The sequence below is a fragment of the Episyrphus balteatus genome, chromosome 3, assembly GCF_945859705.1.
Source record: "Episyrphus balteatus chromosome 3, idEpiBalt1.1, whole genome shotgun sequence".
NCBI classification, from domain to species: domain Eukaryota; kingdom Metazoa; phylum Arthropoda; class Insecta; order Diptera; family Syrphidae; genus Episyrphus; species Episyrphus balteatus.
In genome coordinates this window covers 34,053,097-34,070,092 of record NC_079136.1, presented here as the reverse complement: position 1 = coordinate 34,070,092, position 16,996 = coordinate 34,053,097, and the positions used below count along the sequence as shown (strand labels likewise).

The 16,996-nt window shown below is 30.3% G+C and overlaps 2 protein-coding genes across 2 annotated transcripts; both read right to left on the bottom strand.

Annotated features, from left to right (window-relative positions):
• Window positions 1-1,140: 1,140 nt before the first annotated feature.
• On the bottom strand, window positions 1,141-2,305 carry LOC129914566 (phosphatidylglycerophosphatase and protein-tyrosine phosphatase 1-like). The gene is made up of 4 exons (XM_055993883.1): window positions 2,088-2,305; window positions 1,858-1,998; window positions 1,488-1,802; window positions 1,141-1,423 (listed from the first exon to the last, which is right to left on the bottom strand). The coding sequence occupies exons 1-4, from the start codon at window positions 2,091-2,093 to the stop codon at window positions 1,295-1,297; spliced, it is 591 nt and encodes a 196-aa protein (XP_055849858.1). The 5' UTR covers window positions 2,094-2,305; the 3' UTR covers window positions 1,141-1,294.
• A 9,706-nt stretch (window positions 2,306-12,011) lies between these two features.
• On the bottom strand, window positions 12,012-16,665 carry LOC129914920 (sialin). Its single transcript, XM_055994371.1, has 7 exons — window positions 16,438-16,665; window positions 13,252-13,423; window positions 13,062-13,186; window positions 12,856-13,005; window positions 12,659-12,791; window positions 12,358-12,602; window positions 12,012-12,301 (listed from the first exon to the last, which is right to left on the bottom strand). Exons 1-7 carry the CDS (start codon window positions 16,603-16,605, stop codon window positions 12,131-12,133), a joined length of 1,164 nt encoding a protein of 387 aa, XP_055850346.1. The 5' UTR covers window positions 16,606-16,665; the 3' UTR covers window positions 12,012-12,130.
• Between the last annotated feature and the right edge of the window lie 331 nt (window positions 16,666-16,996).

Sequence of the window (16,996 nt, the reverse complement as noted above, 5' to 3'; positions counted from 1 at the left end):
AACATAACGATCATGGAGAAGTCCGAAAAAGTGGTTCCCGCAATTCCGTCCGTCTGTCTGTAAGTCCATCTTTACACACGTCCACAGCCTAAACGGGTAGACGAATTTTCTTCAAATTTTGTACAGATGATTTTTATGGAACTCTGAAAGTTGTTGTTTTTTTTTTTGTTTTTTCTTTATATCTCGATTAGAAAGTATAACTTCCGTACAATTTTTTTAAGTTGTTGAAATTTTCTCGAAAACGGCTTTAACGGTTTTGATCAAACTTTTCCTACGTAATAGTCAAACCAATTGCATTTTAAGTTTTTCTCAAAAAACAAAAAAAAATTTTATAAGTTAACTAACATAAAAGTGATTTGAACTGCAAGAGCAAGTACGTACGACTCAGTCGTGCATTTTTTTTTTTCATTTATCTAATAATATGGAGTTTTGTTTCAAAACTTTTTTTTTATAATTTGGAATTTTGTTTTTATGGTATTATTGATTCTATCGTAGTCTAAATAGCTACATGAAAATGAAAACTATTCGAAATTGTAAAAATGTTTTTTATATTTATTTAATTTTTACCTTTACTGAAAAGTTGCACATTTATTCCCTTTGTCACTCTAACAATTTCTATCTATCTATCTACTCATGGTTTTTTGTTCTTTTAACTAAGTAAATTATTTCACTATTAATTTATTGCACCCCGCATAGCCTATGCTGCTAGAACAAAGCATATTCAAGTTAATTTTTGCTAGCACTTACTTCACTTTGGTAGATGTCGAACGACATACATATTTGTGATAACTGAGAGGGGCGTATTAGATAAGCAGAAATTACGATTCCCATAAAACAAAAATAACTTTTTTCATTTGAATTAAAATTATAGTCATAATCAAATTAAATTAATATTCGCTCATTTTTCAGAAGTTTATTTTTGTATTCCTAAGTTCTAGAAATCCGATTTTTAAACTTAATTTGATAAGTTGTTGCTTTGGAATTCTTTCAAATGAATATATCCAACCATTTTGTTATATTCAAGTCTTCTCTTTTCAAACCTTTCAGTTCCTGTTTAAATTAAACTATTTCTACATAATTCTACGATAGTAAGAAAATAAAAACCAAAATCCGATTTAAAAAATAAAAAAAAAATAAACAAAAGTCAACTTTTATTTAGCAAGTCGTTATTTGGATAAAATAATGCTCGGTTAAAAATGTGTCTTCTAAAAATTTGGCACAAACTATTTTTTACAAATTTTAGTACAGATTTAAAACATAACAGACAACAAAGATACACTTGAAAGTTCCAATGTCAAGACTGCTTTTGTACGTGATTTCTGTAAAAAGTTCTAAGGGAATCCCAATTTTTCCTATGTATGGCAATATGAGGACGTACTTCTTTCATATGATATACAGCTTGTTCTGGTGTCCAATTATTTCTCTAAAAAGAAAAAAGATTTTTAAAAAAATCCCCCACTTTCATGATTAATCATAATTTGAATTACCATCATAAGATAACATCCAACAAGTGTAGAACTACGTGTTCGTCCAGCTTTACAGTGAACGTAAACTGTTCCAAAATTCTCTGGCAACGGAGTTGTGCGAAGATTTGGTATTCTATCGTCTTTGGCTAAAAACTTATTAATGAATTCGACACCTCGAAAGAGATTCTCTTGACTGGGTGATCCAAAATCAGTTGTGGGCAATTGAAGAAATTCAACTCCCAATCGTGCCCATTTAATAGCATCATTCGAAAAGACAGATAGCTCATAACTTTCGTTCATCGAAATGACAGCTTTTAGATTTTCTTTTTTAATAAGCTTTAATGTTCAATTAGTCTAATTCCTAGTTTTAAATAAAGTCTTGTTAACTTACATCGTCACCCATCGAACGAAAAGGTAAAGCACCTAAAATAATATTTTCATCGATGCGATCGAACCAGTTTCGCGAGGTGGTTTTCTCCATGACAACATTGAATAGTAGCGATGGATAAAATGAGACACGTGCAAACATTTCCTAGTTTTTTCATTATAAAATTTTAAATAGAAAGTAGTTTACATTTTCTAACAACAAAATTGTGAAAATAGAAAGAATCGAATTCTTACAGCCATTTTGTATTGTTTTGGTGCAGATTTACTGAGACTGGGATAGAAGAGAATAAATTGACTCAAAACAAAAAAACTAAAACAAAACAAAAAACAACAAACTTCTTCTGTCTAGTTTACATAACAATTAAAATATAAATAAAAAACTATTCACGTTTTTTTTTCTGTGAAAATAGAAAAAGAAATCGACTAAACAGCTGATACGCAAATAATGAATGAATTTTGACGTTTAACAAACAAAAAATAAAAATAAAGCGGAAGAGACAACAATATTTCCAGTATGACTTCCAAGAATTCTGGAAAAGTAAAATTTTTCCAGACCGGAGAGAGAGAGTAGTCCGCATCAGTGGTACCACTTTACTTCAATTGAAGTAGATGTACTTCTTTTTTTCAAAAAAAAAAAAATTAAAATCCACTTCCTACTTCGCACCATCACAAAAATATCGAAATCTACTTCATTTTAAAATCTCTGTTCCAATCTACTTCAAATTATCAGAATATAAGCAAAATCTACTTCTTTTTTTTTTTAAAGAAAACCCAAAAATTTGACTAAAATTTGTTATAAAACAATAATTCCTATTTTCGTGACCTTATTTTTGAATATAAATTCAATCCTGAGTGGGCTTTAGGTCTGGTTTATAAATTTTCTTTATCTTGTCTCCGACGTTTCGACCGTGTTTACAGTCTTCTTCAGGGAGAGTATTCTATCTTCTAATTTTAAGAATGTAGTCTTAAAAATTTTTGAAGGTCTTGTTTGTTTTTGTTTTGTTTTTATTTTTAAATATTTTAAAATTCAAAAAATTCGAAGTCTTGAAAAAGACGTTTCAAATCATATTTTGAAATTTCGATGATTTGAAACGTCTTTTTCAAGACTTCGAATTTTTTGAATTTTAAAATATTTAAAAATAAAAACAAAACAAAAACAAACAAGACCTTCAAAAATTTTTAAGACTACATTCTTAAAATTAGAAGATAGAATACTCTCCCTGAAGAAGACTGTAAACACGGTCGAAACGTCGGAGACAAGATAAAGAAAATTTATAAACCAGACCTAAAGCCCACTCAGGATTGAATTTTTGTTATAAAACAATGTATTAAAATATATTTACTCCAAAAATATGTAGTTTAAATGAATTCAATTTTTTTGTTTTTAGTTGTTTTTACTAATTAAATTATTTAACTTAAGTAAATTTAATAGAATTTTTCTTTTCAATATAGATTTTTTATAAAGAAAAGGATATTTTAAAATCTACTTCGATTTTTTTCAATCTACTTCCATTTATTCTTCAAATCTACTTCAACTTTTTTTCTGCAAGTGGTAACCCTGGTCCGCACTTACCGAATGGGGGAGTTTCTTATTTTATGTCGTTTTCTATTGACGAATCTCAGAATGAGATTTGTGAATTTGACAGCTGAAAGGGGGGGTGAAGAGGGGAAATAGTGGACAAATCTCAGATTTCATGATCTATTTGCGTCCTGAGATTCAAAAAAATGAATCTGAGATTCAAGAATCTGATTCTGGATTTTTATCAAGATTCACGCATACAAACACACACTTTCACACACACTCCTCTGTTTGACATTTGTCTGAACATTTGTTGTTGTTTTATTTTTTTTATGCGCACAGATTTCGCACACAATTACAAAACTAGATTTCATATTCTATTTGCAGTGGAAAATCTGAGAATTTTACACAAAAATCTCAAAAGTCAATAGAAAACGACATTAATCATGCCTATTGGGCTTTTAAGCAATCTGTCTTTTTCCTTTCTATCATAACTGTTTATTAAAGAAGTACAAGAAAAAACCAACCAATTGGGAAGTTCGAACATTTGTCCTTGTCTTCTCTTTCCTTTTACAGTTACCATTTTGACGTTTTAAACTCGGCGAAAATCAAAACAAACCAGCAAAAACAAATCAACTAAACAAAAAAACAAAAAATATAGCATAGAAATGTATTTTAAATTTAGTATTTATTTCGATTTTTAGACACTAGATTAAGTTTTAGTAGAAAGTAGTTACCATAAAACCCTTCAAATCGATTTGTATGAGTTTTTTTTACAGACAAAAAATGCTTTGAAATTGCGCGCGTCCTTGAAAATTTGGTTTGTTTACATATGTTTTCACCCGGTTTACGAAACAATTTTTTTTATTTTTTTTTTTTTTGTTCGTTTGGTACTGACGGCTGAGCGAAATTCCGAATCAAATCAAGTCAATTCTGAGGAAAACAAAAGCGTACATGCATAATACACGCCACTTTTCCTCAGAATTGAAATGTCAAAAGTTTTTTTTCTGTTTTTTTTTTTTATTTTTTCTTCGACACTGACGTTTGGCTTAAAAGCCCATTTACCGAAGACGCAGATGCACTGCGGCGGGATTGAGAGTCACTATCACAAGATTTCGTATTACCGAAGCCGCTGGTGCGAAAGTGATAGAATGAAATTTGGCTATGTAAGTGTCAACAATGACATATGTCGGTAAGAAGTTAAGTGTGTTTTCGTGGATCGATAATACAGTTCATCCCGGGGAGTTCATGGATTGAAATTTCATTCTACAATTAACTACAATTACCACATGATCTTCTACTCGAGGAGATCGGAATGTGTAGTTGTTGTACTAGATTTCTACTCACTAGTAATAGTAAACTACCACCTCCAATGGAACAGGTCTAACTATAGGAGGGAAAGTTAAGGATTCCCCAAAGAAAATCGAACTAAAAATAACAATACAACATAGCAATTAAAGGTCTGCAATGAATGTCTTAAAACCAGTTCCAAGACATTCGATTTTATTTCAAGTACCGTATTAGCTGCATTAAAATTTTTCAAAACAAAATATTTCTTTTTGTATATGAAAATTTACTTTATGAAAAACAAAATGTCAAAGGGATTAGCAAGTAGCACCATATAATTGTAAACAATTTTTGTTATGGTATGTGAATTTCTGTGAGTGAGAAGTAGATATAACTTCAATCGCGTTTAGGTACATGTGCACTAGGGTGTGTCAAAATGCTAAAGTATGGAATTTTCAAATGTAATAGCTTTTAAAAGTTGCATTGCTTATCAAAATTAAATCCTGCGTTTACATTTTTCATTTTAATTAATATCTATTTATCTCGCTCAAAATATGGGAAGAAATCGAAGAAATTTTGATTTTTAGAGATTTTTGAAATATATTTTTGGATACAAAAACAAATATATTAAATATTTTTAGGCTTTCACGTGAAAGATTATTCCATGAAAAAACTTTTAAGCTTATATTTGTTGGAATTGAACACTTAGTAAAGAAGCTGCGCAAAATAAGCGAAAGAAAAAAAAATCATTTCTTCATATAAAATCGTTTTTTTCTTAACAACTTCAACCAATTTGAGCGAGCCAAAGACGAACGATATTATAATTTTTTTTATATACTATGAAACCTTAGACCCTAATAAAACTTTTGACCACTATTACATACATTGCAAAATTAGAGTACTTTTTTTCGCCCATAAAAAAGTGACACACCCTAATGTGCACCTGCACACACACTCTTTTTTTTTATTAGATGAAGACTTCTGTACAATTTTGTAAGAATGACCACACCAAAATGGTAGCAGTCCAGGTAATGGGTGCGTTCACGTACGCACAGATACCCTATCCAAGATACCTAAGTATCCGCTACGTTTGTGAACACGAATCAGCTGTTCTTCAAATCTCCCATAAGATACACAAGAATCCAGAAATTTTTAGGATACCTTTGGATTTTTTTGCTTGTCAAAACATGTGTTCGATCAGCTGAGATTTTATATGGGATTACAACAACACAAAGGTATCCGGATACCCTTGGATCGGTACGTGAACGCAGCCAATGGTACCCTTCAAGCAAGAAAACGGAGTTCAGAAAAGACAATCCGACGTCCCACCGAGAAAAACGGGGTTGCACTCACACACTTGCAACTTTTTGTGTATGAACACAAAGTCGAAGGAGAAATCGTGGTGAAAAAACCAATACATATAAAATCGGCTCCGCGGTGATTATAATTTCCATACTAATTTGAGCCGCCTTCGGACCCGTTTCTGAGCCGAAGACGGACTCAGCTCCGCCTGATGCGGAGCGGATTCGGACCGAGGTCGGACTTGTTTGCTTGAAGGGTATGAACAAAATTCTACACCTGAACGTTGACGTTCCAATTTGGAATTTTGTTGATACAAACATCCGTAGAGTACCCGTACCGATACCGCTTGCCTTTGTGGTGTGGTCATTCCTTTACTTTCTATATATACATAGGTACACAGAGAAAAAAAAATAACTATTTTAATAGTTAAAACCGGGATAAATATTTTAAATAGTCATTATTGACTATTTAAATAATCTAATATAACTATTTTAAGAGTAAAATTGACTATTTAATAGTTAATTTGGAGAATACGAGTACTTCGATTGACTATTTAAATAGTCACGAATAACTATTTTTTTTAACTATTTTAATATTTATACCAATATTAACTATTTTGTTCTCTGAGTGCATGTATTATAGAAGTTAAGAGCAAGTTTAGTATTCGTAAAACTAATCGAACTCGAATAACAATCATTACTGTAATAGAAAATAAAAAAAAAGGCTAAAAAAAGACTGAAAAGATTTTATTTTTGGACCGTTCTTATCGGTATACTTGCCAAATAGCTGTTTTCTCAATGTCTGACTTTTTCGTAAACGACACTACGAATGTCAATGAAAATTTTTGTATAAAAACGTTTTAATAACTTTATTATTAAAATTAAGAAAAATGTTCATCCATTTTGGATTAAAGTTTAAAATGAATGTGTGTTTAATAGGCAACAGCCAGGAAGCAGTTATTTAGCATTTCTGTCAACGGTGAATTTTAATCTTTCGACAAAAGATGGTTAGTAAGTAACTCACAAATGGAGGAAAAAATGTAGATACTTAGTTTCGACGATAAATAAATTATTTCTTGGTCACCTCTTTCTACAAATTGCTGCTACGATGTTTTATTTTACATTTTTGACTAATTGCGAGACAAGTTTGTATCAATACTTGTAGAAATTTAAAGTTGCAAATTTAAGAATAAATATTGATTTCAAGTTTTTGATTCAAAAATTTCTCATATCAAACAATTACACTTTTTGGAAATTTTTTATTTAAACCTTCACCAATCTAATTTTGATATCAAAAAAATGTGTGTAATAATGTCAATAACATTTGAATAACTCCCACTCGAGTATTTAATTTTTATTCATGTTGACAAATTGATTGCAGTAGGGATTCTTTAATAACAATTCACTCAACAGATGCTATAATGTTAAAACATTTCCTATATTTGCGTACCTAATAAAAATAATAAAAGAAAAAAAAATATTACGTACCTACCTATTGCAATTCAAATTTTATGAAGCTTTATTACCACGTTGTATACCTACCTACCACCCACGGTTGACGGTTCTTTCATCGAATATAAAAGTTAGGACAGAATTTACACACGGAAACAAACATTGAAACTTTCGCTTTTGTAATTTTTGATGAATGGTCTACTGCCGATGGTATACGAGTATATGGCGTGTATGACTTAGTTCATAATTCAAGTTCTCTCTATATACTTTTTAACTTAATTGCATTCCTAAAATAGCTCTGAAATGATATTAAATTTTTTATAAGAATAAAACAAAATATAACATCAACTATGGCAAGTTAACAAGAGTAAAAAAAATTTAACACATATGTGCATGTGAGAACATATAAAATAGACTGCTGCAATAATTGAAATGAGTAAACTAGGAATTCCCAAGTAAGCATTTACGAGTTGAGTTGTGCTCAAGAGTACAATAATATTTTGGAATTCTTCAATTATGTCAAAGCATATGCTTTTGGGATTATTTTTAAGCGATTACTAACAAATGTTAGGGTAATGCCAAAGAATTATTTTTATTTCTTTTTTCTGAATGAAAAAATTATACTCCATTTAGTCCTAGAAAGATACGATCTGGGGTCAGAAAAATTAGTTCATGATTTTTTATGTAAGGCCACTTGAGTTGTCGAAAATTATCTGCTTTTGTTCAATGGACGTAGCCATTGGGGGCATTGAGGGGCAATGCCCTACCTTAAATTTAAAATGGACTACCTTGAAAAATGCACTACCATCTGAAATGCCTTACTAAAATAACCTACCTTCAAAACTTGCCTTAAGAATGTCCTGCCTTTAAACTTATGAAAATGTTCTTCTTTCAAAACTGCTCTAGCTTTTAAAATGCACTCGACATGAAAATGTCGTACCTTCAAAAAAGCTCTAGCTTTAAAAATGCCCAATTTATAAAGGTGCCGTACCTTCAAAATTGCACTTACTTTAAAAATTCCCTGCCACACAAATGTACTACCTTCAAAAATTCTCTATTTTTGAAAATGTTCGACCCTAAAAAATGCTCTATTTATGAAAATGTCCTTCTTTTAAAAAATGCCCTTCTTATTAAAAAGGTGTTATATTTCTCCTTTATGATATAATAAAACGGCAAAGAGAAATATCGGAAAGATTTAAACGGTTTTTGATAAAAGACAAAGTTTTTTTTAAAGAAACCGGTACATTGAAGCATAACCTCACAAAAGTCGTCCAACAATTAAAATATCAATTTTGATATTTTATCATATCATTTTGACATTTTTTAATTTCAGATGGAATAGTGAAAATTTCAGTTTGACAGTTAAAATATCATTTTGACATTTTTTTAAGTTTAAGTGGATAGTAAAAATTTCACTTTGACAATTAAAATATCAATGTTGACTAGATTTTAGTTTTAGTTTATTATAATGAAACCTTTTTCTTTCCTTTTCTTTTTTATTATTTTAAGTATTTTCTTTCTTTTTTCAAAACATTACTGAAAGTGAATATTCTTTAAAAAATAGTGCTGATATTATTTTTTCTATTATAGGTGATATAATTGTTTTGTTATTTTCTCCCAAACTATGTGAAGTAAAATCTTATTGCCGATCAAATTTTCTCAGTAAATCATACATTTTACTTCGAAAAAACACAAAGCGCCTTTAAATTAGTACACATTAAGAATTTTGTATTTAATATTTTTTCAATAATTCGGAATGAGAAATCGATATGAAAAAATGATAATAAAATATCAAAAAAAATAAATTCCAAAATGTGACATTTAAATATCATCCTGATAGTAAAAATGTTGTTTTAACATTTTAAATACCATAAAACACATTTTTGGCTGATATTTAAAAAATGTTAAATTGATATTGTTTTTTTTTCGGTGTACGATCCAAAAAAAAAAAAATTGGTTGTATATTGTGATCTATTGTGATTTCAAGAAAAAAAGAAAAACAATGAAATAAATTAGACTATTTCTCAAAGATTACACTGTTTGATAACAACTTACATTTTAAGATTAGGTACTTTATTCACGACTTAGTACTTTTTGAGGAACATAGAAAATTGCCTAATTTCTTTCTTCAATGTGGATTTAGTGCAAAAAAAAAATTTTTCGACCATCGCACACAGGTAAATTTTCCCAAAAACATGGCCAAAATTATTTTTTGTGTTTATTCAATTTATTATTGCATGATTATATCAAAATAAGATAATTTCCATAAAATTCACCATTTTTAAGTAAATTTACACGAAAATTCACAAAAAAGAAGCAAAAAATGAAAAAAGTCGTTTTTTTTTACTTTACGCTATAGGGTTTCTTTCATTTGACATTTAATAATACAATATTTATACATTCAATAGATTGAAAAAAACAGTTGAACAGTCGTTATTATAAATAAATAAATAATGCAGGCATAGATAACAACTATATACATAAATAAACATGAGTGTGAGTTTGTATGTGTGTATATCATTCAATGACTTGTGAGTTGTGAAACTGTAACTATAAGTCTGCTTGCTCGATCTCTGGTTCTATTAGAAACTGAAGTATTTCAGAGGGAAACACATCTTTTGTTTTAGGATTTAGTTTTCTCAAACCACTTATTAATGGGTCAGAAGAGACCAAGAGATTATAAAACACATCTTCCATATTTTGCTGCCTCGAAAATTTTCTTGAGAAACTTTCTCGAAACGCTTTATATCTTTGTTTCGTGATTCTTGGGCTTCTTCGCCGAGCTGTCCAATGAATGAATAAATTTTATTGAGGCTTAAGTTTGGATACATATGGTTATTATGAAACTAAGTTAATTTTCCTTCAACAACTATTGAAAGTGCTTCTTCTGCTGTATATGGAATAATTTTCTGGTCAATTTTTTTCAAAGCTTTTGATATTTTTCAGCACGTGAAGGAGTTGAAAATATTATATTTTTCATTACATTTGATGAACAAGTTTCCCTTTTTCTCGCAGTTGCATGGCGCAGCATAGCTTAATTCTTCGGCATTATAGTTAGAACGTAAATCTTCTGTTTTACGTCTCTTTGACCGTTCGCTTAGGTCTGAAAAATCCATTTGAGTCCGTCCAACAAAGCCATGGGCTCAGCATGGAAACGATATTTCATATTGCAACCAATTTATATTTTGTTTTAAGAAGGTGTTGTTATTTCTGGAGGCACTCCAGCCATCTTCTTCTATGTTCATATATGCAAAATCAAAATCCGTTAAATTTTTCTCTATTTGCTCCGAAATTTCAATATTTCAACCTTTGGTACCAAAAAAATTAATTTTTTCTGTAATGTCACGTGACGAACAGCTTTTTAAAAATTCAGAAAGCTTATTTCTTGAAAGAAAAATGAAAGTTAATTACGATCCTGTGTCAAAAAAGAAAAATCTAATTAAAAAAAAAAAAAAAAAAATCACCGTCCCCAACACCTTTTGAAGCCAATATTATAAAAAGTCGCAAAAAACCGCAATGTTTTAGGATTGTTTCCCATAAAGGAAACATTTAACTATTTTTCAACACTATTTTCAGTACAGAAAAACGCAAATCAACTTAACTTTTTCATTATCAAAGAAAAAAAATTTGTTTGTTTTTACTGCTCAAACACATTATCTTAAAAAGCTTTAAAATTTACTTTAGACTTAAAATTTTGCATTATCTTTGTCATTATCTTTTTTTAACATACCACTAGCAACAGAATCCATGTTAATTATTTTAAAAATCGCCAAAAAAAATTAAATAAAAAATAAAGCAAACTACTTCTTATAAGAAACCAACCTTGCTACTGCACTCGTTAATTAAAATGTTCTACTTTGAAAGCATCTACTGATTAAACAGTTACAATTTGCATCGCATGATCAATCAGGTTCTAAGCTTATGTTATTTGTAAACAACTTGGCATTAAAAAAAAACAACAAATCGCAAATTTTTTTTTTGTAGTTTTGGCCATGAATTTGGGAAAATTTACCTGTGTGCATCGTTTAGCAATTGCAAATATCTTAGCGTTGTCAATTTTCGACTGACTTGAGTGTAAAAAAAGTTATTTAGGCCATTTCATTAACATTACATGTGGATAAAAAAAAAAAAAACTTTGACCTTGTAAGATCAAGAATTTCAAGAATATTGTTTTTACTACATTTTTTCCACTTTGTTGTCGATTTAAGTTATACACTATTAAAAGAACATGTGATTTTTAATTTTTATATTATATACCTAATATCGTATGGACATTCGATCAACGGACGCAGTTAACAGAGGGACCGATAACAAGTCAAATGACGCAATAAAGTGAAAATCTCCAAAATTCAGATTCGCGGTTTTGGCTTTGTTCCGACGATATATACTATACTACTTTTTATGAAAAAAAAGGTTGAGAACTGACTGAGAAAAAAATATTTAAACGATTTACCTATGACCTACCTGATAAGATCGTTGCCCTAACTTAAATTCAACTTTGGCTACGGGCCTGGGACATTCTAGTTCAGATATTGCTGATGTCACAATCTTAATAAAAATTCAACTTAAGGAAATATTGTTCTAAAAATAAAATATTAGTTAAAGTATGTTTGCAGTCAAAGCAGTAATCATATTTGGTCTTTTTTTTAACAATCCATTCTTTTTTTTAACATTATTCAAAACAATTCAGCATTCTTTCAACCAACAAAAGTACTAATTTAGTATTTAGTCTTCACAGCTTGAGTTTCCCCATCAATTTTCGTTGGTTTACTTATAAAATCACCCCATTTCTGTCTTTCCGAACTTCCGAAATTTCCATACACCAGCATACTTAAAACATAGGAAGCTGCCATTGAATAATACAAATAATTCCATTCACCTTTATTGCCCTAAAATCAAAAGAATAAAGCTTTTATAAAAGATCATAAGAATATGTTTAATTCACCTCTGTTACAATCCCCGATATAGCAAGTGGAGCTAAAATTCCACTCAAAGTTGCTGCTGAATTCGATACACCAGTCAATAGTCCAGCAAAAGCTGGAGCCATATCGATACAACTAACCCAATATGCTCCAGTAAACGAAACGTCTATTGAAGCTCCCACAACAAAGATCAAAAATACTATCACCATTCGTTCTTCGCAGGTAAGGAATGTTATTGCAAGAAATACAAAAGCTGTTACAAGATTTCCTAGAAGCAGATTTCTGTGAATTATATTATATTGATTTTCTTTTTAAAAAAATTACCTCCGCAGTACACTATTCTTCGGAAAACTGTCTGACTTAACTTGGACTTATTGTAAAGTCTACTTAACATCAGCATGACTATTACTCTGGATGTTATTGAGCCAATATATAAAACCGATGAATAGTATCCATTCTGATGAAAGAAACAAATAATATTGTTACTTTTGTTCAACTTGGCTTAGCTATACGAACCTTACCTCCTTCAAGCTGAAATGCATAGTGTCTCTTAGATAACGTGGAAGACATAAATTCAGAACTATAAGTCCATAACTATGACAAATGTGTGTCACAATGAAAGCGAGAATTGGACAAGATGTAAACATTTTTTTCCATGGAATAGCTGGAACCTACAAAGTAATAAGTTTGTTTTATTAAATTAATTTCCTTCATTCATTTCTTTTACCATTTTACTATGATCACGACCACCTCTTAGATAGTCAATTTCTTTAGCAGAAATCCATGGATGCTTATCGAGACTGCTATGGATGAGAACATTGCAAATTATGCCTAAGACAAGTGAAAATCCACCTTGAATGAATTGCAAACATTATTATTAGTTCCTTTGAAAATGCGTTTTGTTTATATTCTTTTACCTATGACATAAAACACCATCATCCATCCGGTTTGACACAGTAAACTGGTAATAGGGAAAACTAATAAAGAACCGGCTGCATATCCACCATAGGCAAATGACATTAAGGCTGCTCTCTCAGTGGGATGAGCCCACACTGTATAGAGTTGATAAATGGATGGAACAGCGAAACCCTGTAGAAAAATAAAATTAAATGAAAAATATATTACGCATACACCATAGTGAACCATTTTGATTCAAAGAAATAAGAGCATCGCCCAAATGGTAAAAAAAATATAATTAAAATAATCAACACTGGAATTTTAAACAGTAAAATGAATGTCCTCATACACTTTTAATTCAAATAATATAAAAACGCAAGCCATATGGCACCATCCCTTAAAATTATAGTAATGCATTCGTACAAGGAAAGTTGAGATAGCAATGAAACATGATCACAACAAAAACATTACTGTTAAAAAAAGAGCTAAGTTCTCTTATGTTGAAATTACGCTGGCACAAAAAGGACTGAGATGTAAAAGTGTACCAAGTTCTAAAGTTTGGGTTACAATTTCAAGTTTCTACGATAGCGGGAAGTTCTCCATAATTTTGATGATCTGTCAGTGGTTCAGTGAGTCAATGAGTCAGTAACGGTTTTGAAAATGGCTTGAGTTGTTTCCTGTAAATAAGTGTGTAGTGCCAAAGTTGCTAGAGATCTTGGCTTTACGATGATAGAGAATGAGAAAAAAGTGGGTCCCGAAAGTTCGTCTGTCTGTCTGTATGTCACTCTGTCTGTTAGCTACAGCTTAAACGGATGGACCGATCTACTTCATACTTGGTTTGTAGCAGTTTTTGAATCTTGTATTGACGAAATTTTGGAATTAATTGTTTTCAATCAAAAATAAAGGAACCTTCATATACCTACCGATTTTAAAAAAGGTTAATTTTCTAGAAAACAGCTCCAAAGATTTTGTTAAATAAAAAAAAATATTAGAAAATCATTAGTAAGGGTACCTTCCATGGAACCGTTTTTTTAAGTTATACTCTTTTTGCGGCGGAGATCCATGAAAATTTACTTTTTGACAAGAATGTCAAAGGGATTATGACGCGATTGACAATTGGGCAGGAGGGTTGTCGTTTCACCTTTAGAGTTGGTTACTTTAGTATTTAAAAATGCAGTAAGCCGTTTCATGTCAGAAGTTGCGTGTGGCATGTGGCAAGTAGTACCATGTGGCATGAAACATGGTGCAAGTGCATGTTGCATGTGGCAAGTAGCACGAGGCATGTGGCATTCAGTATGCAACATCTGGAAGTGTATCTGGCAAGTTGCATGTGGCAAGTTGCATGCGGCAAGTTGCATGTGGTAGTTTCCATGTGGCAAGTTACGTGTTGCTACTTCTAGTGCTCGAGCACACACAATTCTCATAATATAACCAAACCATATCACACATATGCGCAATTCGTTTACTTTCGTTAAGAATATGCCGTACGTTCTGAACCGCACGACTTGAGTAAATTAATTGAAAACCACATGGATGCAAGGAGGATTGAAGAATTAATTTAGTGTTCACTTGATTAAATGTAAAGAACGAACTGTGGATTAATTATTTTAATAATATACTGAGTGAGAAGTATAACTTCAGTCGCATGTACATGTCTACACACACTCTTTTTTTTTAATATAATTTTCTCCCAATCTACTATTCAACTAATTTTTTTATGTAAAAAAATTCATATCATTGTGATATACATACATGAATTCAAAATAAAATTTTGAAAAATTAATTTTTGGATTAAAAAAAAAATGAATTTTATAGGTACATTGAATTTTTTTTTTATTTTTTGTTTAAAAAGCTGATTAATAGTTACTGCAAAATGACAAACTAAAGTTTTATTTAAATTTTTTTTTAATTATTTACAAAAAAACTACTTAAAAAAAAACATTTCTCTAAAAATGCATCTTAATAAAATAAATGAAATTGCATGCTTGTTATGGTTTTGTTGTTTTTCTCCTTTGAAAAACGAATTTTATGTTTTGTTTTATTTTCTTTTATTATAGACATACCTACCTACATTCACCAAATACCAAATATATTTAGAACGTCTAAAAAATTTTAGCAACTTGAACTCATAGAGCAAAGTTCGTGTGACCCATCAGTTGTTCATTTTATTTTTTTTTTGTGCAGGATATATTTTTGAGGAAAATGTCGTTCTATTTTACTTTTTTGTTAATTATTACTTTTTGGTATTTTCATCACTTCATCTTCAATTTTTCAGATTTGAAATCTTCTGAAGATCTCCAAGGTTGAAGCACTCTGTAGATACAGAAAGAGAAGACTCCAAAAGCACCAAACTTAAAATACAATGTTGAAAATATGAAAAAATACCCTTTTTTTAAAGATTTCAATTTCAGTTGGTCATAGATCGAATGTACATACTTATGTAAACGCAAAGAAACTTTGCTTTAAATTTTAAATATTTGCAAACAAAATTCGCAAAAATGCCTAAGTTTATAAGCACTACTTACACGAATTGATATTTACATACCTACATTATCTTCAACTTTTAGCAAATAATTTATTTAGATTTTCCCAGAGGGCTGGTGTCCCGAGAAACAGGAACAAAGTTTTTCTAATACCTTCCTTTAGATTTGAAAAACTCAGCCTTACGTTCCACAAAATGCCTGTTTTTTTTTAACTAACTTTTCTGTACTAAAATTAAACTTTTCTTAAATTGATAGTTCACAACGAAAAGGCTGTAGCTACAGACAGACAATTTCGAAACTTTTTTCACATTTTTTTATCATCGATATCATGTTTGAATGTTATCTAAAGTTCAATTTCACAAATGCACAAATATGTAGTTCCTAATTACTGCAAGTTAAAAAAAGTCATAAAAATAGAATTTGCGAAGAACAAAACAAAGAGAAATTGTAATAATTCATGCATTTATCATTAATTTAGGATTTTCCATTGTTTCTCTATAAACGTTATTTGAGCGCTAGATTTTTTTTTTAAATGTTATGTAAAAAAATGCTTGTGACTTCTTATATTATGTGTGTGTGTCTGTGTATGTGTCTGTGTATGTGACTTTTTATGTTGTTTGCTAAAAAAAAGTTTTTTTCTTTTGAATGAATTGAGTTTCTAAAAAGCTAGCACCTACTTATATATTTAAGGGCAAACAAGAGTCTTATACAAAAAAAACTCACGGCAAAAAATCCTTGTAAACTCCTTGTTGTAACCGCTAACCAGAAATGGGTCCTTGCCATAACTGGTATCAGCGTAAACATTACAGCTTGTCCTAAAAATCCAGTCATAAGAAAAAACTTTCCACCAAACTTATCAGCCAAACGACCGGCTACCGGTTGTACGACCATATATCCATAAAAATAGCTACTCAGAAACAACCATTCCCAGTGTTTTGACCATAACAACTCTCCTTTCTAAAAAAAAAAAACAGATGTTTAACACTTTGAATTCTAAGAATTGAAAAATTTAAACTTGCTGGAATATTATCCTGCACCGCATCTTCGACGTTTAAAGCAAATGAGCAGCTATTATTTAATGGAATTTTACTTATTATTGAAGACCGATTCTGTAATTCAATCAAGATTAGTTGGGTCACATAATTACTATTCATTTATTTTATAAAATACTTCACTGGGTTTTATCATGCACAATATGGCAAAATTAGGAGCATTATTCATGCACAGTTGTGCCACCATTATAAAAAACGCACATATTGTATAAACTAGACGCCAGGAAGGC